This window comes from Tiliqua scincoides, chromosome 3, assembly GCF_035046505.1.
Source record: "Tiliqua scincoides isolate rTilSci1 chromosome 3, rTilSci1.hap2, whole genome shotgun sequence".
In the NCBI taxonomy this organism is placed as follows: Eukaryota; Metazoa; Chordata; class Lepidosauria; order Squamata; family Scincidae; genus Tiliqua; species Tiliqua scincoides.
Genome location: NC_089823.1, coordinates 128287534 through 128310152, shown reverse-complemented (window position 1 = coordinate 128310152; position 22619 = coordinate 128287534). Strand labels below are relative to the sequence as shown.

Here is a 22619-nt window from a genome sequence, read left to right as displayed (position 1 = left end):
TCTCCTCGGACCTGCACCACCTCCAGAGGTGGCGCAAGTCCGAGGATAGCGGAGCGGCTTGAAGTCCGGGTTCCAGCCCCGCCCCCGGCTCCCTGCACGCCCACCCCTGGGCCCGCCCTTCCCCCACCCAGTAACGCCCCTCCCCATGCCCCCCCACACCTACCTCTGCCACTTATGTCGGCATGCTCGCGCCAACACAAGCAGTGGCGCAGGAGCTGCGGTGGAGGCTTCTGCCTCTGTCCGCGCATTGGTGCATCTGAATGCGCCGACGCAGCTCCCACCTAAGGAGGCGCAAACGTGCTTTACGACCCTCCAGGGCCACTTACACCAGCATAACTGCTGGTTAGGATTGCGCCCTTAGTCTTCACTAATACTGTAACTTCAGAAAATTATTTATTCATTTGAATTTCTAGTAACTCATCACAAGGGCTTGGGGCAGGTTGCCCATTGGAAAGCTTTAAAACCAGGATTTTTTAAAGTCCATGCAAATATCTGCTAAAACACAAGAATAAATGTACCCTTGATGTTCAAACTTAGCACATTGGTGACACACTAAAGCATGTGTTCTAGTTTACCATTATGATGGTGATGAAACATAGAGGAGAAGGCAATGTCTAAGATACATAGAGAGAAACTATTTAAGGCTACCCATATTATTGTTATTATTGTTGTTATACTTTATTTTTACCCCGCCTTTCTCCCCAAAGGGACTCAAGGCAGCTATATCCTTACCAGCATATCCTTACCCATATCCTTACCAGCAACTTGAAATATTCATTAAAGGTTACTGGAAGCCAATGAAAATATTGGAGCAATGGCGTAATAATGTTTGATCTGTGATCACTATCCACCAGAAGTCATATGCCACATTCTGGATCAGCTGAATCCTCCACATAGTTATTAATTGTTGATCCATATAAAAAGACGTGCAGACACTCCAACTTTATAGATGGCGAACTGAGGCCGAGAGTGAACGGCCATAAGAAGAGTTCTGCTGTATCAGGCTGAAGGCCCATCTAGTCCAGCTTCCTGTATCTCACAATGGCCCACCAAATGCTTCAGGGAGCACACAAGACAGCAACACACAACCTGCGTTCTGGTGCCCTTCCCTGCATCTGGCATTCTGAGGTAGCCACTTCTAAAATCAGGAGCTAGCGCATACCTATCATGACTTGTATCCCATGATTGGCTTTTCCTCCAGAAATTAGTCCAATTCCCTCTTAAAGGCATCTAGGCGAGATGCCATCACTACTTCCTGTGGCAAGGAGATCCACAGACTAGTTACATGCTGGATAAGAAATGTTTTCTTTTGTCAGTTTTAGCAGATGTCCCCTGGTTCTGGTTATGTGAGAGGGAAACGAGCGTCTTTCTATCCACCCCCTGAATAATTTTAGGTCGGGAGGCTAAAGATCCACCCATGAGTGAGCAGAGCTTTTGCCTCTGGTATCTTTGATTCTGCTCTGCCCACTGTGCAATATTGTCTCTGAATCAGCACAAAGCTTTACTGTTGTGGACAACTCTGTGAATGTGCTGCTTCAGTTGTGGTCAACAGCAGAGCGCTGAGGCTGGAGCTGGAAGGTCTGAGCAGCCCTTGGCTGCATTTCTTCCACTGTAAAACAGGGCTGCTTTTGTACAGTTTGCCCAGGCTGTTAAGTGAGGCCGGTGAGGCCAAATGTGAGCCGTGGATCTTGGCTGCCACTGCAAAGGTATGTGCCATACACATATTCATTTCCCAAAAGTAATGAAGAATGCTTTGAGACAGACTCTAAGCAACCTCTGAATTGGAACTGCTGGTATGAGAGAGATGCTTGTAGATGATAGACTGGGCCAATTTTGATTTTTGGGTAGGTTACAGTGGCATGGTCATTGTCTGCTTAGTACAAGATGTTCCTCCAAAGGCCTAGACAGCCATTTTGAATGAGCAGATGGCACTCCACCCTACCCTTCCTCTCAGCCTATGCTTTGTGATTCGGCTACTAATATAATAATATCAACTTTCATTGTGATACTTAAAATGACATTTTTCAATTTTCAGGATGTTGGAAGTTCAGCTGCATTCCAGGTCTGAAAAGTATTACAGAAGAAATTTGACAGTACTCTAAATATTGTTGTGAAGACTTGTGGGTTGTGAGTAGTGATTTTTGGACAGTGGATTGGCACCTCCACATTAATGCTTTCCCCAGGAGGCTGCTGGTGACATGAAAGATCTCTGAGTGGGAGTTGTGTGTATATTTTGGATGTTAGTCTATATTTAAAATGCTTTCACCTTAAATTTTATTATAGGGCTAAATCAGCTTGCAGAGTGAACATTACTGCCTGGAGCAATGGCATTCTAGGAGAGCCAAAATATTTTCCAGACCTTTCGCCTACCTTTTTGAGTATTTTGATGTCTGTTTGACTCTCGGACCTTGTGGGGTAGCAGAAGCAGTCACTGTTGGAACACCAAAAGGTGTGAAGCGAGGAGTTGAGACGTCATGGCCACCCCACTGTCTCTTTTTTGGCAGCTGCTGAGAAGAACAGAGTCGATTCCATCTCAGCCGGTGGGCCATTGCCTGGAGTTGAGAGCAGCCTGACCTTACTCTATCCAGCTTCCAACCAGTCACTGGGAATCCATCTTAAAAGAGCAATGCCCTGTGACACACCTACCACTTCAGAGGGGCAATTTTCTTCTGCGTTGGACCTAGGGCTTGCTTGATACCGTCATACATCCCCTTGATGTCACCCATGTCAGCTGCTATCTGTATCTGGGAGACGAGCTGGAGCCAGTAGTCGTTAGCACATCTCCTGGCAGTCTGCAGAACGTTGCTGCGAGCAGCTCGGAGGACCTGCAGGTTGTGCTCACTGGGACAGGCCTTGTATGCTGCTTGAGCTCTCCTCTTTTCCTCAGCGGATGTAGACGTATATAAAGAGACTTAAGGGCTATAGTAGTTCAGAAATAAACTATCCATTTTGATCCAAACCTCAAATAAATATAACTCAATTTTCTTGAATTTTGAATCTTGAACTGCTGAAGGGGTAAATTTCAGCTTCTTGCTTTCATACCTGATACTGTGCTGAGGCTGCAGAAACTGGTTTTCTTGCAAGGTGTAGAAAGCAAAGTGACACTTGATGCTCTGGATGGTTGACTACATGACTCCTTCTTTGCTTTTGATTTTATAGGAGAGATCAAATGCCAGTGAGTTGTTTTTCTTCATGGAGGCGGCTTGACTATATATTTCCTTAGGCCCAGTTTGGATGTAGTTTAGGATTTGGCAAGGGATTTGAGATTCTGCCTATCTCCCACTGAAGCCAATGGAAAGAGTCTCTTCCCAGACAAAAAAAAAACCATACCCAGCTGAATTTGTATTCTTGTGTTTTACCTTTTAACTAATTCACTTGATGGCTACAAATATTTCCCTCCATTTTTAAGAAAGCAAAATTTTGCAAAAGCTGCATGTTATTTTACTGCTGCTTTTATTTATTGGCAACTGATGGAACCTCAGTAATTGGGCTCCCTTCAGATGGAAGTGTGGACAAGGGCGGGTACTCCTTTTTTGTTTTCCTGCCTAGTGGAAATTACAACCCATTCTGGGATTGTCTGTGTCAGGATGCCGTGTGTGTTACATTCATCCTAGATGGTACTCAATGGTGAATGGGAAGGTCAGATGCATGGGATGCGTGCCTTACCCCTTTCCCTGTCCTTACATGGTGGGTTGCAGTGGATTCACTGGATCAGCACAGCCCCCTTCACAGGACTATGTTTTCTAGATTTGCAAGGAACCTCAGTTATGTGGTGGTGTGTGGTGTGTAGACATGGCCACCAGGAACTGCACTCTACTCTTGCTTGCTTTATTTTATTTCCTCAGTATGGATGCAGCATGTCAGACGATTTTCAGATAATCAGTATAGAATGTTGGTAATTAAGACATTTTTGTTTTTAAAAAGCTGGGCTGCATTTTCCAAATTAAAGAAAGAATGGAGCCAATGGGAACATTCTCCATTGCTGAGCCACAGTGTTGATCTCTCATGTGCTGTGCTGAGTCAGACTCTGCAGGCACTCTTCTAGAAAACATCTGCCAGTTTGGATTACTGTAACTCATGGCATTTTGTAGTGAGAAATGTTCTCATTTTGAGATATGGTGCTTTAAAGTGGACTTTCATAAGGAAGTGAGAGAATACAATAGTACTATGTATTGAGCCGTTTTGTCTGCAAAATTTCCATTCATCTGAAGCTTGCATACTCAAAGATAACTATGTATGCAAGTTCACATTTAAATAAGCAAATTAGATGGGTGGTTTGTTTTAATGTGAATATTCCATTTTGTTCTACAGCTATGACATCGCAGATATTTAGAGTTTCACATGGTACGTCAGAATTTGGTTTGAGCCACTGTAAGATTAAGAATGATTTAAACAAGTAATTAGTAAAGATCTAGGCTGGGATCCTATGGAGTTAATGGTACATTTTATTTCAGTGGGACTTAATTAACTATGGGCGCAATTCTAGCTAGACTTGGGTCAGCACAAGTCCCTTGAGAGTTGGCTGGGCTGGTGTGTGGAGGTGCGCCGGCCCACAGAGGCTGCATCCAGCCTCTGCGCCGGCTCTTCTGAGGAGTCTTGCGTCAGCTGAGCTTGGCCAACACAAGACTCTGGGGTGGGTGGGGAGGAGGCAGGAGGAAGGTGTTCCGGGGTGGGGAAGGGCAGGTGGAGGGTGGTCCTGGGTGCAGGTGGGGGGGAAGAGGGAGGTGGGGCTGGAACCTGGCAGTTATGCTGGATCCCTACCCTGTTCCCCAAGCAGCGTGGACTCTGCTCTCCTCGGACTTGCACCATCTTCTGAGGTGGCGGCAGTCTGAGGAGACCCATAGGGGCTGCAGTGGCTTACCCAGGGGTAAGGGGAAGAGTTTCCTTTTACCTCTGGCTGAGCAACTTCAGCACCCTATCTCGCACTGGATACAGCGCTAGCCTCCTGGTTTGCCTGTTCTAGTGCAAGATAGGATTGCGTTGCACGTAACTCTGTGTAGGATTGCAGTCAAAGTGAAGAACCCAGCAAATTATAATGTTTACAGAATATATGTGCAAAATCCAAAGTCCAGCTGAAATGTCTGCGTGACTTCCTCTTTGCCGATGATGCAGCTGTCACTACCCACTCTGCCAAAGATCTCCAGCAGCTCATGAACTGTTTTAACAAGGCCTGCCAAGACTTTGGACTGACAATCAGCCTGAAGAAAACACAGGTCATGATTCAGGATATGGACTCACTTCCCTGCATTTCAATCTCTGCGCATGAACTAGAGGTTGTCCATGACTTTGTGTACCTTGGCTCAACGATCTCCGACACTCTTTCTCTTGATACCGAGCTAAACAGACGCATTGGCAAAGCAGCTACCATGTTTTCCAGACTCGCAAAGAGAGTCTAGAAGCTGGCGGAACATACCAAGATCCAGGTCTACAGAGCTTGCGTCTTGAGAGTACACTTCTGTACTGCAGCGAATCATGGACTCTTTGCACACAACAGGAGAAGAAGCTGAACGCTTTCTTCATGCGCTGCCTCCGATGTATCCTCGGCATCACCTGGCAGGACAAGGTTCCAAACAACACAGTCCCCGAGCTGGACTCCCCAGTGTGTATACACTGCTGAAACAGAGATGCCTGTGTTGGCTTGGTCATGTCATAAGAATGGGCAATGGTCGCATCCCAAAGGATCTCCTCTATGGAGAACTTGTGCAGGGAAAGCGCCCTATGGGTAGAACACAGCTGTGCTACAAGGATATCTGCAAGAGGGATCTGAAAGCCTTAAGAATGAACCTCAACAGATGGGAAACCTTGGCCTCTGAGCATTCTGCTTGGTGGCAGGCTGTGCAGCATGGCCTTTTCCAGTCTGAAGAGACACTTTGCCAACAGACTGAGGCAAAGAGGCAAAGAAGGAAGGCCCATAGCCAGGGAGACAGACCAGGGACACACTACACTTGCTCCCAGCGTGGAAGGGATTGTCACTCCCAAATTGGCCTTTTCAGCCACACTAGACGTTGTGTCAGAACCACTATCCAGAGTGCGATACCATAGTCTTTCGAGCCTGAAGGTTGCCAACATATGTTAAAGTTTATGCATGTATCTTTGTCTTTCAGCAAAACAAATAGCACAATCCTATACATGTTTACTCTAGAAGTAAATCCTGTTTTATTCAACAGAGCTTACTCCCAGGCAAGTGTACTTAGGATTGCAGCATTAAGCATACCATGTTGTACATGGTAATAATTTTTTTCCTGTGAGGTATCACCTATGAAAATCAAGCAGAGAGGCAGCTGTATACACTGACCAATTTATTCAGGAAGAGTCCACTGGCATGCAATATATTTTTCCTCATGCTAAAAATTATGATTTCAGACAGGTTGGAAAGAGTGTTTTTGGCAATATCCTCTGTGTATATAGCTTGGCTAAAAGGTGTTGCTGGCCTAATCTAGTTATCTACAAATATTTGACAGGCGTCAGCATTAAAGGCCAGATTCTGCCCACATATCCTCAGACAGCGCTCTTGTTCATTTTAATTCAGGAACATTTATATATGTATATGTTTATCTGCTGAAATTACTTTGCATTTGCCATTGCCTTCCTTTGGCTATATTATCTTTTATGGAACTAGCATTATAAATTCTGCATGTCTACATCTGTATCCCTATCTATATATGAATGAAGCATTCTCACAACTTGGCAGGGGTTTCCTAGCTGGATCCAACTGGCAAACCAAGGAAGGTATAGATCCAAGAAAGGTATAATCATGGGCATAGCTTACCAGCTTTTCAGGTACCAGTACTGTTTGTCTAATCAAACAGTTTTACTGATGGGACCCTCTAAACCACAGGCTGATTAGCAACTGTAAAGTACATTGCATGCAATTTTATGGGTAGAGAAAGCAAGGGTTAGAAGGGTCCAAAAATAGGTAGAAGATGGGAAAAAATAGGGGGAAATCAGAGATTTTCACTACGAAGAGTTAATGAGCATTTCTTACTATTTTGTACAGCCAGTTTCACATGCCATAGACTGTGAAGCACTGCCCAGGTTCTATAGCAGACATTTTCAACTAGTGTGCCATGACTGGTCCACAGGTGTGCCACAGGAGTTTGGGGGAAGATAATTTATTAGTACGGCCAATGCGGATGTGAGCCCCCCACTGGCAGCATGGTGTGCCTTGTCAGTTGTCAAAAACCTGATGGTGTGTCTTGACAATTTTAGTGCCCTATCAATGTGCCATGAGATAAAAAAAGGTTGAAAATCACTGTTCTATAGGCAAAAGACATCATGTCTATAGGAAATTTAATTTTGTTGTTGGCATCCTTCAGTCTCGGAAGACTATGGTGTCACGCTCTGAATGGTGGTTCTGGAACAGAGTGTCCTCTCCAGTGCGCGAAGCCTGGGTAAAGTAGGTATGGAGGATAGGCTGTTACCCATGCAGCAAATCCCCTCTCTCCACGTCGCTGAAATGGTCCAATGGAAAGGCAGAGGCCAATACAGTTGGTTCCAGCGGCGTCGCAGGAGTTGCCCAAACGTGACTGTGTTCAGCCATGAACTGCCTCAGGGACTCCGGCTCCGGATTTTGCCTCAAGGTTGACTCCTGAAGCCTTTTCCATAACTGGATGTAGCCACAAGGCAGTGGAGGTTTGGGATCAGAGTTTTCTTTCTCTCAGATGAGCTGCCTTCCCAGGCTGACGAGTCCCATCTACCCGGTGGCTGTTTAGTCGCCTCTTACGACAAGTACAGCCTAACTTAATTTAATTATGCTAGAAATAATGCAAGAGTAATTTGTAAGGTCCCTGAATACACTGAGTTCCTGAAGACTTGGGGGAAGGGAAGGGACCTCAGCGGTGAGCAGTGGGCAGTGAGCTCAGAGGGCGGAAGGGGAAGCAGCCCGCCCTCCCCCCAACACTCAGAAAAAGCCTCCCAGAAGCACTGTTTTTTTAAAAAGTGAAACGCGCAGGGGAGGGGCGCAACTTCAGCGCCCCTCCCCAGGCTGCCTGGCCTCAGCGCCTGGGGCTTTTGCCCTGTTTGCCCCATAGCCAGGCCTGCCAGTGCCTGGGACAGAGGGTTTAAAAAAAATAAACAACTGACTGTGGATCCTACAGGCCCTCCAGAGGGGTTTGCAAAGGGGATTTGGGGAGCCTGCAGAGCCCTCTGCAGACTGCAATGCTCCCTACACTTCCAAATAGCAGAAAATACCGAAAACGAGACACTTCCAGTTTTAAGTGGCTATTTTTCAGTATTTTCCGCTGTTTGTGGGCACAGGGAGCCTTCCAGAGGCAAAACCCCCTGGAGAGCCTGCAGGACTCTGACCCCGGCAGCAGAGCAATCATGGGAATTGTGTTGTTACCTTCCCCCCTTCCCCACCCTTTGAAGGGAAAAGGACAGTGCTTGTCAGGTTGGTGGGTTGTGACCCACCAGTTTGGGAACCACTGTCCTAGTGACAATGATAGCAGAAAAAGTATGAAGAGTAATGCACATTCACACACACACACCCTTGTCAGGTCCCCTTTGAGTTTTCCAGATGTGCACTGGTTAATATCACAATATTTCTCCATGACTTACTGAACTTGCTGGCTTATAGATTCTTCTATGCAGGTGTGTTAAAAAAAATGTTGAGCTGTGAACATCTGTAGATTTTAGATTGGCCAAGGTCCTTTTACACAGTAGTGGGCTTTATTTTAACAGAAGTGTTGCATGTCCATCATCAAGATGTTTGTATTTTCATTTCAAAGCCCAGCTGGCCTCCATATGACACTATTACAAAAACATGAGCATTTTTGAGTAAATTTGCCTGCAATGTTCCTAGTTATCTTTTTGAGATAAAGTGTTGATGTTCCACAGTCTCCCTTAACTATATGAATAAATCCAGACATCAAGGCTGCAATCCAAAAACTGTATCCATTCTCAAAAAAGGAGTTTCCATTGTGTTATGAGTCAGGAAAGGTTGCTCCTTGGGACTTGGCACTCACGCAGGTTTCTGGGACTGTGAATGCAAAACCACCTTGGATGTCTTCCCCACATGCAACAAATAACACGAACAGTGGTTTAAGCAATATTTTGAGACACACAAGATGTCCAGATCTGTTTCTTCAATCCTCCTATGAGCCAGTGTGGTGTAGTAGATAGTGAGCTAGATTTAGGTCAGAGAAACTTCAGCTCAAATTCCCACTCAGCTATGAAGCCTGCTGCATTACTTTGTACCAGTTACTATTTATCAGACAGGCCTATTTCACAGCATTGTTACAAGAGTCAAATACAGGTAAATCCAGTATGTCACCCAGAGTTCCTTGGGGGAATCAAATGCCAATTGCCTGTAATATTTGTGTGACAATACAGGATTCTCTAGAAAATGAGGCTCTGCCAAAAATCTCCTGCATAACATCATTTTGATGAACCTGAATGTGAAAATATTATGTCTGTCCCTGTCTTTCTTTTCCAGTTCAGGACATGGTAGGATAATGGGCTATGACAGAATGCTAGATGAAGGGAGGGCACCAGGATGCAGGTCTCTTGTTGTCTTGTGTGCTCCCTGGGGCATTTGGTGGGCCACTGTGAGATACAGGAAGCTGGACTAGATGGGCCTATGGCCTGATCCAGCGGGGCTGTTCTGGAGGAATAGTAGAGGCAAGTAGGTGGACATAAGCCCCCCTATCTGCTGCCTGAAGTAACTGCTTCAGCTAACCTCATGGATGGGCCAGCCCTGGTCCAAAAGATCAGAAATATGCTGCTACATTCTTTAGATCATTGGGAAAACCACTTCATTACTGCACAATGAATACAAGCATTTCTTGCAAAATGATGGGTGGACTTTCCTTCCTTGGGTTCCATTCCTGAAATCTGATGAATTGCATTACTTCTGCATTACTGGAAAAATGCACATGAGATTCTGGCATTCCTTTGAACTGGTGATCGGTCTGATGAAAGTAGGCACAATGCCACCTGCAAGAGTCTAGGAAGCAGATGACTTGGAGGTGACCTGTCTCAGACCATTCTTCTTGTCTTCTTTGACCTGTGGTAATGTGTCCCTATCTGGCTTTGTTCTTCCTCCTCTTTTCTCTTTCTCCTCCTTATCTTCCAACATTCAGGACCTCTCTCCATGAACTCTGACCAGCCACAAGGAGTTCACCATACCATGAGATGTAAAGGGAGTAGCTCCAGGCAGGGATGCAAACTTTAGTTGCAAAAATCAGCGTTCTTTCCTGACTCATGTACACTTGAATCAGGCGTGTGGAAGACTTGGCAAAACATTCAAGTCCAGGGCCCCTGACTTGGAACTTAGTCCCCACACATGCAGACTTGAGTCTGTCTGTGCTTGCTTACTGTTTTCATGGCATGAAAAACCTTGTGGGGCCATCATTCAGACTGGGCGAGCAGCAGGGAGGTTCCAGCTGGAAAGCAGGGAAGGGGCAATGTTTGCTTTTGCACTGGGTGGGAGGGCGGGAACGGGCTGTCTTGCCCATCTCTAAAGGAACCATGGTCATTGGACGAAGAATGGGAGGACTGGTTTGTTTCTTTGGATGAGGGAGGGCAGGAGGAGGAGTCCAAGGGAGTTCTTGCCTTAGGATTGGTTGGAGAAGCCCAGGGAGGGGGAGAAGGCAGGGATGGGGGGGCGGTCTGTAGCTATCATACTTTCCAAATACATGGCTGCTGTGAATTCTGTCTTACTTGGGGGAAGGAAGCCTCATTGAATGACCAGCTGCAAGTGGGACTACTTCTGAGTAGAGCTGCAAAGGACTGGGTCATCCTTATGCCTCCCAGCTGTGTGCATGACCCTCCTCCCTCTTGCTGCTTCTGTCTCAGCTCTCATGCAGTTCGCTCTACCCCCCCCCCTTTGTTTACTGGGATGGGGCAATAGGGAAGTGTTTAAAGAGAACTCTGACACAAACACACACACCCTGACAGCAGCCCTGTTTTTTCCACAGCAGGCTTTTTAAAGGGAATGACTTGTGACTCAAGTCTTTTCGAGTTGCGAAAATGCTCCAGGTAACTTGGAAACAGTCCCCATTAGAACTCATTTTCAATTTGAGTCATGGGGGGGGGGGCAGAAACTTGTGACTCGACTTAAGTCAAGCCATACTGGATTTGCCCATCTCTGGTTCTAGGATTCCATATTCCAAAGTCTAGGACCTGTACAGCCAATAAAATGTACATGTTTGTGAATTGTAAGTAAAGTGTTTTCTTTGCAACCTTTTGGCTGCCTCTACTTTGGTTTCATTAACAGCAAACTAGCAGGGGTTGGGAGGGAGCAATCAGGTAAAGGCTCTTCTGCTGTATGACTCTACTTGATGTAGACCATTTTCCCAACACAGTCTTCAGTATCAATAAGCTGATCCAACTGATATGTAGTTGAAGACATTTGTATTCACAGGCAGATGAATGTGTGATGATGCTGGTGGGGTAGAAAACATGCTGTCAAGCCTTGCCCTGTGTTGATAGTCACCCTGAAACACTACCCCTCCATGGGGCTTCAGTCTCCAACTGAAAAAAAAATTAGTTACTAGGTTGCACTGAATCTTTTCTTTCCAGACTAAAGGATTTAATAGCACTGGTGCAAGGGCTCTGGGACCTTGGGGCTGGGGTCCTCAGGTGCTTCCCCAAAACTAGCTGCGATCATTGCCACTGGTACTGATAGTTCTGGGGGTGACCCACTCAAGGGTGCCCCTGACAGACATGGGTCCTCAGCCAGTGCCCAACCTGGCCAGCCGCTGACACCATCTCTGGCTTCACAGAATTGTTCTCTTCGCAGTCTTCAGCAATGACCTGTTTCATTGTGGCTTGCACATTTAAACTGCACTAAGTGTTGAATTTGGGGCACAAATCCATGGATGGAAACCAAGCTCCATTCATTACTTTTTTGAACTGAAAGCTCTACTTCCATGAAAAACAAACCAATTGCCAAATTTGGGATATTAAAACCTTTGAAGTCCTTTCTGTTTTTCTTCATTTCCCCCCAGAGGGTTTTAATTTTTAGACTTCATGTTCCTTTTACTTTTTTGTAGACGTTCTCTTTGAGCCTTATGCAGGATATCACTTTGGTAAAAACCATAATGAAAAGATAGTTAGGAAGTAAAGGCGATAGAACTTCAGGTTCAGCTCCACTTCCTCTTGGTTTTACAAAGCCTTAAGCCAATAGTTTAAAATAGCTTGCTTCTGGAAAATATCTGAGACTGTGTACATTTTTAGGCAATATCTGGTAGACTATGGCATTGTGAGAATCTTGGTTTTGTATTATTTTAGAAATAGCATGCTTTTAGCCACATAGTTACAAAGAAAAACCAATACATGATGCATGGGTAGTGTTGGCTGATAGCTCTGAAACTCAGAGAAGGCAGGGAGCAGCTTCTGCAGAAAGTGGCATTAAGGCCCTGCTCAGTTCTCATCCCTTCTCCCTTGGCTTCTACTTTCTGTACTTTCAACCTGCTGGGCATCCGCCACCAAATTCCATGCAGTCCACCTCTATTTATCCTCCTTTTCATCTCATTCCTTCCTAGAATCCACCAATTTCTCTGGAAATAAGCAGAAGAAATTATTTTTAATACGATATGGGTAATCAATTCAATCAACCCAAACTAATCAACTCAAAAGCTCTGGTGGATTCCCAGTCCTATCCCCGCACAGTTAGACCCCAAAATTCACTACTAAATTCATGGTCTTGGTGGGAACCCAAGACCTCTTAAAGGAACTCTTAAAACACCAGAGTAATGATTGTTCTGCCAGCCTGGAAAAGAGAGTATCTGAAGCAATTGAGAATATCAAGAGAAATGGCTTTATAAATTACTGCGGACCTCAGCGATTTGGACAAGGGCAGAGCGTACAGACAGATCAAATTGGATTGGCTTTGCTGAACAAAGAACTGGTTAAAGCTGTGCAATTATTTTTTACACCAGAAGATGCAGATGATCCTGTAAACAAGGCCAAGAAATACTTTCTTCAGACGGAGGACCCAAAGGGCACCCTTGCAATGCTCCCTGACTATAAAGTAAGGGAGAAGATGCTGCTTCGTGCATTGAATCGTTACGGTATAAATCAGGAGGGGTACACCCGAGGATGGCTCAGCATTCCCCACTCTATGTGTATTTTCTACATTCGTGCTTATTACAGTAAAATTTGGAATGAAGCTGCTGCCTACCGGATTAAGATCTATGGTACCCGAGTGGTGAGCGGTGATCTAATCTTTTGTGAAAAGAGTGCTGATAGCTCTTTGATGACTGACAAGGTAAATGCAAACTTGACAAAAACACTGATGATAAATCTGACCAGGAAGTTCCAATTTTCTGTTTAGACAAAGTCCAGATCCTCTCAGGTATTCTGTAAAATGCCATTAATATGTTGATGGGTTCTTTGCTCCCTCTACACACCAAATATATGGTAGATACTATGCGGGCTGGGGATAAGAATAGGGGGCTGGGGATAAGAATAGGCCCTCAGTTTGGCTGTACTTGTCGTAAGAGGCGACTAAACAGCCACCGGGTGGATGGGACTCGTCAGCCTGGGAAGGCAGCTCATCTGAGAGAAGGAAAACTCTGATCCCAAACCTCCACTGCCTTGTGGCTACATCCAGTTATGGAAAAGGCTTCAGGAGTCAACCTCGAGGCAAAATCCGGAGCCGGAGTCCCTGAGGCAGTTCATGGCTGAACACAGTCACGTTCGGGCAACTCCTGCGACGCCGCTGGAACCAACTGTATTGGCCTCTGCCTTTCCGTTGGACCATTTCAGCGACGTGGACAGGGGGGATTTGCTGCATGGGAAACAGTCTATCCTCCATATCTACTTTACCGAGGCTTCGCGCACTAGAGAGGACACACTGTTCCAGAACCACCATTCAGAGCACGATACCATAGTTTTCTGAGACTGAAGGATGCCAACAACTGGTGGGAACCCTAACTGAATGTATAAAATTTGAGCTGTATTAACCTGGCCACAGAGTGTGACCTTTTTCTATAGAGCTACATTTCTTTTGGAAAATTCAGCAAGTCTTGCTTTTGTACTTCAGATCTTCAAAGTTACAGAAAAGCTTTAGAAAAGGTCACTACTTAGCCAGTATGGTATTTTAGCAAAGGTTACTACTTAGCCAGTATGGTGTTGTGGTTCAAAAGTTGAACTCAGACCTGGAAGATTTAGGTTTAAATCCCCTCTCAGCGATGAAGCTTCCTGGGTGATCTTGGGACAGGCTCAGCCTCTTTCAGCCTCACCTCAGAGGGTTTTTATGAGGATAAAAGGAGGGAAGAGACTATGTACACTACCCTGAGCATCTTGGAGGAAGAGTGGCATACAAATGTAGTAATAAATATTATTGGTGCTATGTATCAAAAAGCATAAAAGTTCCAGTTGAAGGGACAGATGTACTTGGAATGTGTCACAATGATCAACACCCCCTAACATTAGGAAACTAACTCCATGGAATACACATATTGCCACCTATTACTGAGTACAAACTAGATGTGCATAGCATCATTTTCAATAGTGTGCACAAGCAGGTAAGCACACACAAACACAAATTAAAAGTATGTAGCATTTGTGCCTGCAGAGATGCCCTTGGGAAAATCTGAGTTAGGCTTTCTAAACCCTCCCAGGCCAAAGGAGGAGCCGCCAAGGTGGGTTCCATCTCCACCAGCACCTCAAATTTTGCAGACAAACAAATATGCCCAAACATGCTTAATTTGCACAACTCAGAGGAGGAGAAGAAACAGTCACCATTTGCTTTGGCTCGTCCAGTGGGTTTTAATCACTTTTGCACTTGTCATGCCCAGATGTCACCTGCCACAGAAACATCTTGGTCACTGGATGTTCTAGGAAATGTCCCTGGACTCTTGCAGATGGATGAAGACAAAAGTTGAAAAAAAAATGCAGCTCTGTCTTGTATCAGGCTTATTTTTGCTAATTACTTTTGGCTGATAAATATGTTGACCTGGCATACAAAAAAAAAAAAGAACACTCTGACCAACATCTAGTGGGCAAATATGGGGGCTTCAAAAAACAGCTTGCTGTACGTTCTCATTGAAAATGAAAGGGTGTTTGTTAGTGATTAATACACCCACCTCAGTCAAAGATGAAAAGAACTTTCAGACAAAATGTGACCAATCAACTCAGCCCATATACTAAATTGTAACTTTCATGAAGATAGTTTGTGTACACTTCTGCATTCCAGTGCATGTTTCATTTCTTCCAGAAGCTCTTAAAATTTTAGTTGAAGCAGGAAACTTCCTTTATAATGGACTTATATGAGGGCATATGGGCTGCACTTAAAAAAAATGTAACATTTTCTTTTTGTGGAAGACTGTTTTTGATTACAGGAACTTGGGGGGGGGGGAACGTTCTTTGTGGACAGAATTTCTCTCTCTTTTATTTTAAGACAAAATAAAGCCTAAAAGTATGTCATTTTGAGTTATGCAATTAGAATTCCCCAGGGCCACCTTTTACAGGGGGGAAAACATTGCCCATTGCCAATTCGTCATTCGAGGATGTCTTTATTGCCTTGCAGTGTATATTACCATATTTCTGTTCTTTTTTAAAAATAAAACTTTCCATGAGTGAAAGTAACCCCTTATTTTAAACCAGCACAGTTTGTGCTGCTTAGATCTGCCAAATCTAATTTCTTTTGCAAACAGGAATCAAAAGTCACAGGCAAGCTTACGTTCCATTTTATTAAAGGTTCTTTTCCCCTCCATTAACCTTCTCGCCAACTGAGCCATAAAGTGCAACCTGGGCATTCTGAAAGGTGCTTTTCTTCCCCAGTGTGGAAGCTTTGCAACAACACACTTTCCTTCAAAGAATCAGTTCTTTCAATGCTGGGATTGTTTGATAGCAGTGACAATGGAAGGCGAACTTGGGTATGAAAATGGATGTCCAGATGGATGGATGTACATTTCTAGGCTAAAAGCATCCACTAATAACTTGGCCATACAATGTCTGTGGAGGAATGCTGACAAAGCAGAGAAATAAAAAGGCTAATTAATGATGTTCCAATTCTTTTCTTTTTTTTTTATTAAGTCCTCTTAATGCTTGCCAGCCATTTCATTCTGTATTTGGAGTAGCATTAAATTATAGTTCAGTTTGGAGAGTGGTGCCATCTGAAGAAAACTGACCTTTTTTGGATTGCTATTTTAGGTCCCAATCCTATCCAATTTTCCAGTGCCAGTGCAGCTGTGCCAGTGGAGAGTGCACCGAATCCTATGGTGGGAAGGCAGTCTCAGAGGCCCCCTTAGGGTATGGGAACATTTGGGGCTGCATGGTAGCTGCACCAGGGCTAGAAAGTTAGATAGGATTGGGTCCTAAGATGGCATTTCATGCTTTACTTAATTTTTTTAAATATTGGCATATTAAATATATGCCAATTAAATACCCCTGCACTTTTTCAAGTGGCACTTTTTAAAGTGGGTGCTCCTTTTTTTAGCAGGGGGAGAGTAACTGGCCCACCTCACCCCAGCAGTGTCTGTTCTAGTGGCTGTCTGCTGGTATTCATTTGCATCTTTTTAGATTGTGAGCCCTTTTGGGACAGGGAGCCATTTAGTTATTTGATTTTTCTCTGTCAACCGCTTTGTGAACTTTTAGTTGAAAAGCGGTATATAAATACTGTTAATAATAATAATAAATAATATTGGCATATTGGCAATTCGTATATTGGCATATTTTATTGTTCGCTTCATGTGTCCTGAGCCTCTCTAAGAGCCTTTTGGGTGAGACACAGGGATAAACTGTTTAGAAATAAAGAAATATAGCCATTGTTCTTTAGGTACATTGCTTAGAGTAGTGGTTCCCAACCTGTGGATCAGGACCTACCAATGGGTCTCGATCTGATTTTTAGTGGTTGCGAAACAGACTAGCTGTTAGCTGACAAGGAAAATGTATTGACTCCTATGGAAAGTGAAACTGAGTCACATTTATGATTTTATTAATGAGCAAGCAACCCTTCCTCAGCCCACTTTGAAAGGTAGGCCAAGAGGGATGCAACAGCATCAGAATGGTCCTGATCTGATAAACACAGGCCTCTCTCGACTTTCTCAAGAAGGAAGTCATCCCCCCCAACTGAAAAGGAAATTGAACCCTATGGAAAGTGAAACTGAGCCGTAGGGGTGTGTGTGTGTGTGTTCTCACAAGTAGGCAAATATACCTTGGCTCTTATCAAAGGCATTTTATAGGGAATGCAAGGTCACCAGAATGGTCCTAATTTGGTGAATGTGAAGCTCAACAAATATTGCACAAGGCAATCCCTCCGACCTTAGTAAAAAGGATAAAGACAGGCTTGAGCAGCTGATAAAGTGGAACTTTTTTTTCAGTTTTGTAAAACTAGGTGGGTTCTGCTAGAGTGTCATTTAAAAAGTGGGTCTAAATGCTAAAACGTTTGGGAACCACTTCGGCATAAGTGAATTCCTAATCTATAGGAGAGTTTGGGGTATTCCAAAGCAATTGGTTTTTGTACTCCTCTATAAGAATTACAAGACTGAATGTAAAATGCAATGCATTATACACTTCTAGCAGGGCCTCTTTAAATGGTTGGCTGCTTTGTTTAGCTTGTCTCCTCCAACTTTTCTTTGTCTGTTTCAGATTACCTGGAGCCCTTTCTCCTATACAGGTGCAGCCTATTTATCCACAGATTTTTTATGTGCAGATTTGTCTCAACTCGAATGGGGTGGGATACTGAATGTCACACACACCTTTGCCCTGCGCTGGTGTCTCAATCCATTTCCAGGCAGCCCAAAACACTGCAAAAAGGCTCTGCCTTGCCCAGGCAGGGAACAGCCCTGGAAGAGGTTGCCCTTGCAAAGGAACAGTAACATTCCTGGAGCCCCTGAGCCAGCCGAGGCTGAAAAGGGGAAGGGGGGGCAAGAATCTCTGTAGCCAGGACACGTGCAGGGAGGTGGAGCTCACTTGCTCACACAGGGGCAGGTGCTATAGCAATAGAGGGGATTGCTTTAAAAGAGAAGAGGGGATTGCTTTAAAGAACCCAGGGAGTGTTTACTGAATTCCCCCCCCCCCATGCTGCAGACTATTACGAAGTCTTCCCACCAAACAAAGCATGCGATTTACAGCCCAATCCTCTCCACACTTTCCTGGGAGTAAGCCCCATTGACTGGAATGGGGCTTACTTCTGAGTAGAAACGCATAGGGCTGGACTCTTAAAAGATCAGCATCCCACCTGTGAAAGAAGCTGGGCAGCTGGCAACTGGGAGGGCTCAGGAGGCGGAGGCAGGAGGGGGAGGAGAGGGGATTGCTTTAAAAAACCCAGGGAGTGTTTGCTGAATTCCCCCCCCCCCCTTGCAGGCTCTTGGGAAGGCTTGGAGAGACAGGTGACTGGTGAGCAGGGAGCTGGACTACAAGTCCCAGAATGCTCTGGGGCAGAGGAGCTTCCATGATGGTGGCCAGGGAGGGTTGCAGGAGCAGCAGCAGCAGGGAGGAGAAGGAGGGGAGGGAGGAGGAGAAGAAGAAGAAGAAGAACCACCAGCACCACCACCACCTGCAGCACTGTTGGGAGGCCGCCTGGGACACAGAGGCTTCCCAAGCAAGCTCACCATTCCAAATGTGAAAGAAGCAGGACAGCTGGCAACAGGAGGGCTGAGTACAGAGGGGAGGGAACTGAGAACAGCTGCCTTAGTTTCCTTCCAACCAGAAGTGTCAGGCTGCAGTCTATTTGCTTTATGGACTCAGCACAACGTGTTTTTTGTTAATTGCGGAACAGAACTAACACGGATAAATAGGTTCTATCTGTATATGGAATATAGTTTCCAAACAGAGGGAGGAGGAAGACGACGTTAGGCAAGGGACAATGGAATGTCAACTCTCAGCTGTCAGTGAGGCTCACAGCAGCAGAGTGAATGCAGCTAATTGGTGCTTCTTTTTCTTCCTCTTTCAATTGGTGTGATTCTTGGGTGGGAGCAATGAAAAGGAGAAAACATATTGAGTTGACTAGCTATTTTCTCTGATAGGTTTCAGTCCTCTTGAAGTGAATGTCTGTAGGAGATTGTAGTATGTGCTTTAACTCAGTTCCTTTCTTCCAGTTATCCCTCCTCATCCAACTTTCTTGTGTGTGTGTCCACCTAGGATTGGAGGCAAGTGCTGAAGGCACTTCAGCATTAGCAGCCTCTATGTGAGCACTAGTGAGTCCCAGCAATTACATTGACACCTGGCTAACAATAATTTAATAGAGTAATAGCCCAATCCTATCTTTTTCCCCACCATAGCATGCAGTCATGCCTAGAGGTGTGTTTTTCCCTGGTATTTCCCAGTGTGGTCCATCCCCCCCTCTGGAGTCCAAGGAACCAAACAGTAAGGATAATGCACACACTGAGAGCAGAGAGGCCCCTCCTTCACAGAATGCTACCCTGCCAGCTGGGGTAAGAAACAACTTACCACAGAGTCTTTCCCTCCTTGCTCACATGCCCCCCCACTGCCACAGCCACGACCCCACCACGTGACCTGCAGGGTCTGCAGCTGCCCAACCATAGTTCCACCATGGTTTCCATTAAAAGCATGTCTCTTTCTTTAGAGCCGTTGGAGGGTTTTGAAAATAACAATACATCCAAGTTCAGCAGCAATAGGCCTCTGAATTTCAATTGCAGGGGAGCAATGGTGGGGGAGAAGCATGCCATCTTCTGCTTGTGGACTTCCCTACTGATCCAGCAGGGCTTTGCTCATGACATTTTTACTAGATTGCCTGTCCACACAGTCCTCTATTGGTGGCACAGGATGGCTGGGGGGGCGGGGGCGGGCAGAAATAAACTCTGCCCTTGTCACCTGAAGGGTGATGCTTGCTCATTGAACGCAACCAAAGACCTGGAAATTTACAAAGCTTTGCTTCCTAGATTCACCTCCTTTGTCTTTCCTGAGCCCTGCAGTTTGTAGGGAGCCTTCCCTTCCCATGCTGTTAAGTGAAAGGGGGAGAAAAGGTATCAAATAGACATGTACCTGTTTGCTTTGTTGCTTCCGTCCAATATTACCATTTGCTTCAATGCCTTTCTCACCTCCATCCTCAAACCACACTGCTGCTCTTCCACTAGTTATTAAATATTAAATATAGGTGGTTGCACTGAATTACCAAGGTAAACCAGTTTAGTATAAATGCAAAGCAGGTGAGGCCCTAGGATTCATATCAAAAAGTATTCCTCATTTTCCTTAAATGTTAACTTGCAGGCTCTTAAAATCTCACCCAAATGATTGTCATTTTAAAGTAAAGAAAGGCTAATAATGATATGTATGTTAAAGGCTAATGTGGAGAAATGTGTGTGTAACAGATTTTAAGTGATGATTCAGGGTCCAGTCCTATCCAACTTTCCAGCACTGATGCAGCCACAATGCAACCCCAAGGTAAGGTAACAAATGTTCCCTTATCTTGAGGAGCCTCCATGAGTGTTGCCCCACCACAGGATATAGTACATACCCCATTGGCATGGCTTCATCAGTGCTGGAAAGTTGGATAGGATTGGGTCACCAGACAAGAAAAGACATATCCTATGAAATTCAGTTGAATTTTTAAAACTGCAGATGAAAAGTATTACAGGCACAGTCTGAAGCTGTAGGAGGGGTTTATTTTTCATTTAAGCGTGCACTTACAGTATTTCAGTTCCATGAACTAGTCCATTTAAAGCATTCCTAACTAAACTCACCAGGAATCTGAGAGCGCCTACACTGAAGCACAAAGTCCCGACTTTTGTTATTTTAAATGCAGCGGTTTCCTTTTCATGAGCAATGCGAACATGCTTAATGTGATTTATAACATGAGATTCTAAGGACGGTGCCCACTTTATTCATGCCCTTGTACTGTTAACATTTATACAGAAATGACAAATATGCTTATAAATTGTGCCTGAAGCAAACATTTGGGAGAACAGGAAATGGAATTACTATTCTTCAGAATTCCACAGAACATTGGTTTTAAAAAATGCCTTCAGAACTTGCCAACCTGTTGAGCAGATTTCTTTTGAACCTGCCTGTGTGTATAAGTGCATAAGCCATTAAATTGTCTCCAGGTAAGAAATGTATCTGGTGTTGGATTTACCAATGCAAATTATTTTTATCTTGTCATCAGCTGATTCCATTACACCTAGTGGAACTGGACTAGCCAATGAAACAATTTAAACACAGCAAAAAGAGAGCTCACAGAAGCTGGAAGATACAAAATATATTTGTTTTGTGGGGCTATAGCCAGCTGGCAAGGGAGGGGGCCAATTGGGTGTGGAAGGAATGAAGCCATCGCCTCTCCTTTCCCCCCAAACTGCCAGGAATGGCTGCTAGCCACCACTGCCAGAGCTGCAGTGCTTGCTGAATATGCTGTCTTCAACTGAGGGAAATGGTGGATTTGTCAGTAGGCAAACATGGAGTGCAGGCCCCACCACTTGAAGGAGACCCTTCACCTGGCCTAATTGGTGGGCCAGCCCTTCCAGTTCTACACGTTTACTGTAGGGAGAATGGAAAGAGATTGTCCACAACCAGTCACTCACTGAACATGGGCATGCTTGGGCTGAGTGAGTGAGTAGTAGAGACATTGTAACATATGGAACAGTTTGTCCCCTAGCTTCTTGATACAAGGAGGTGGTCAAACCTGTTGTGGTAGCTGAGGAGACTCTGATACAGAGCAGCTGTACAGACAAAGGAATTGCTGCTCTCATTGACGGTTGAATTCCTAAAGGCAGACACATCCGTAGAAACTGTTGTGTGGATAATAGCTGGGAAGCGGTTTCCCTGTCTCTCCCTGAGCATCTACCTCTTACCATAGACTTTTAGGGACTCCCACTAGTAAAACACAGTGGCTAATTCAGAGCCATAAATTGACTTTTAAGAAACAGCTGAAATTCTTCCATGAGCACAGTTTAGCATTTTAACACTCCAATGTATAGCTAGGCGACAGTTTGTCTACACTAGGGTGTTTCAGCACTTGATCTTCCTCTGCAGGTTTCAAGGCAGAGTTCCAATGGCCAATTATGCCTCCTCAAAAATCCAGACTTCTTCTCTTCAACAGACTCAGTAGGAATCAAATCATTCTAGGATTTATTTGGCCCTTGTATTTGTGTTTCAAACCTTGGGGGTTCAGTGGGTAGCCAGAAAACTTCTTGGTGAGTCATCTTTAATTACTTACTTACTTTCTTACTGCAAAATAATTGACACATAATTATTCTGGGAGATTCAGAAATAGAATTATATTTTAAAATTAAAAAAAATCAAAGCAAAACATTTTGTTTGTTTTGAGGTTAGTACATTTTAAAAGATCAAGGATTATATCATGTATATCAATTTTTTTTCTCCCACCCAGTTTTTCCTCATAATATGTCCATAATATGTCCAAAGGCTTCTGTTTCACCAATATTCTTTATGTATCTTCACCTGTAAAAGAAACAGAATACAAAACTAGAGTTTAGCCTCTTGATGAAATGTCATAGCTTGTGTGGTGGTGATGTAAGCATGCTCCTTGTGCAGCATACAGGATTAGGGGGAGATTAAGAGTCAGCCCAAGACTTCCTGATACCGTCTTTACCTGTTGATGTGCCAGCCTCTGTTCCCTCCCCTGTATTGGAAAAGGAAGAGGGCGTCAGAGAAGAAGTGGACTTCCCATCAGCACCACACTTCCATTCTCATCCCCATCATCTTTCCAATCCAGGGAGTGAGAGAAGGAGAAGAGTGGAGATGAGTGGGCA

General features: G+C 44.6%; 1 protein-coding gene and 1 long non-coding RNA gene across 2 annotated transcripts in view; one reads left to right on the top strand and one right to left on the bottom strand.

The window, feature by feature from the left end:
* The first annotated feature begins 12640 nt into the window (after positions 1 to 12640).
* LOC136645120 (pseudouridylate synthase PUS7L-like) lies at positions 12641 to 14831 on the top strand. Its single transcript, XM_066621367.1, has 2 exons — positions 12641 to 13210; positions 14568 to 14831. The coding sequence occupies exons 1-2, from the start codon at positions 12641 to 12643 to the stop codon at positions 14829 to 14831; spliced, it is 834 nt and encodes a 277-aa protein (XP_066477464.1).
* Positions 14832 to 20496: 5665 nt separating this feature from the next.
* Positions 20497 to 22619, bottom strand: part of LOC136645387 (uncharacterized) — a 36526-nt gene continuing 34403 nt past the window's right edge. The window contains exon 2 of the long non-coding RNA XR_010794124.1: positions 20497 to 22308. This is a non-coding gene — a long non-coding RNA (uncharacterized lncRNA). The remainder of the gene's footprint in view (positions 22309 to 22619) is intronic.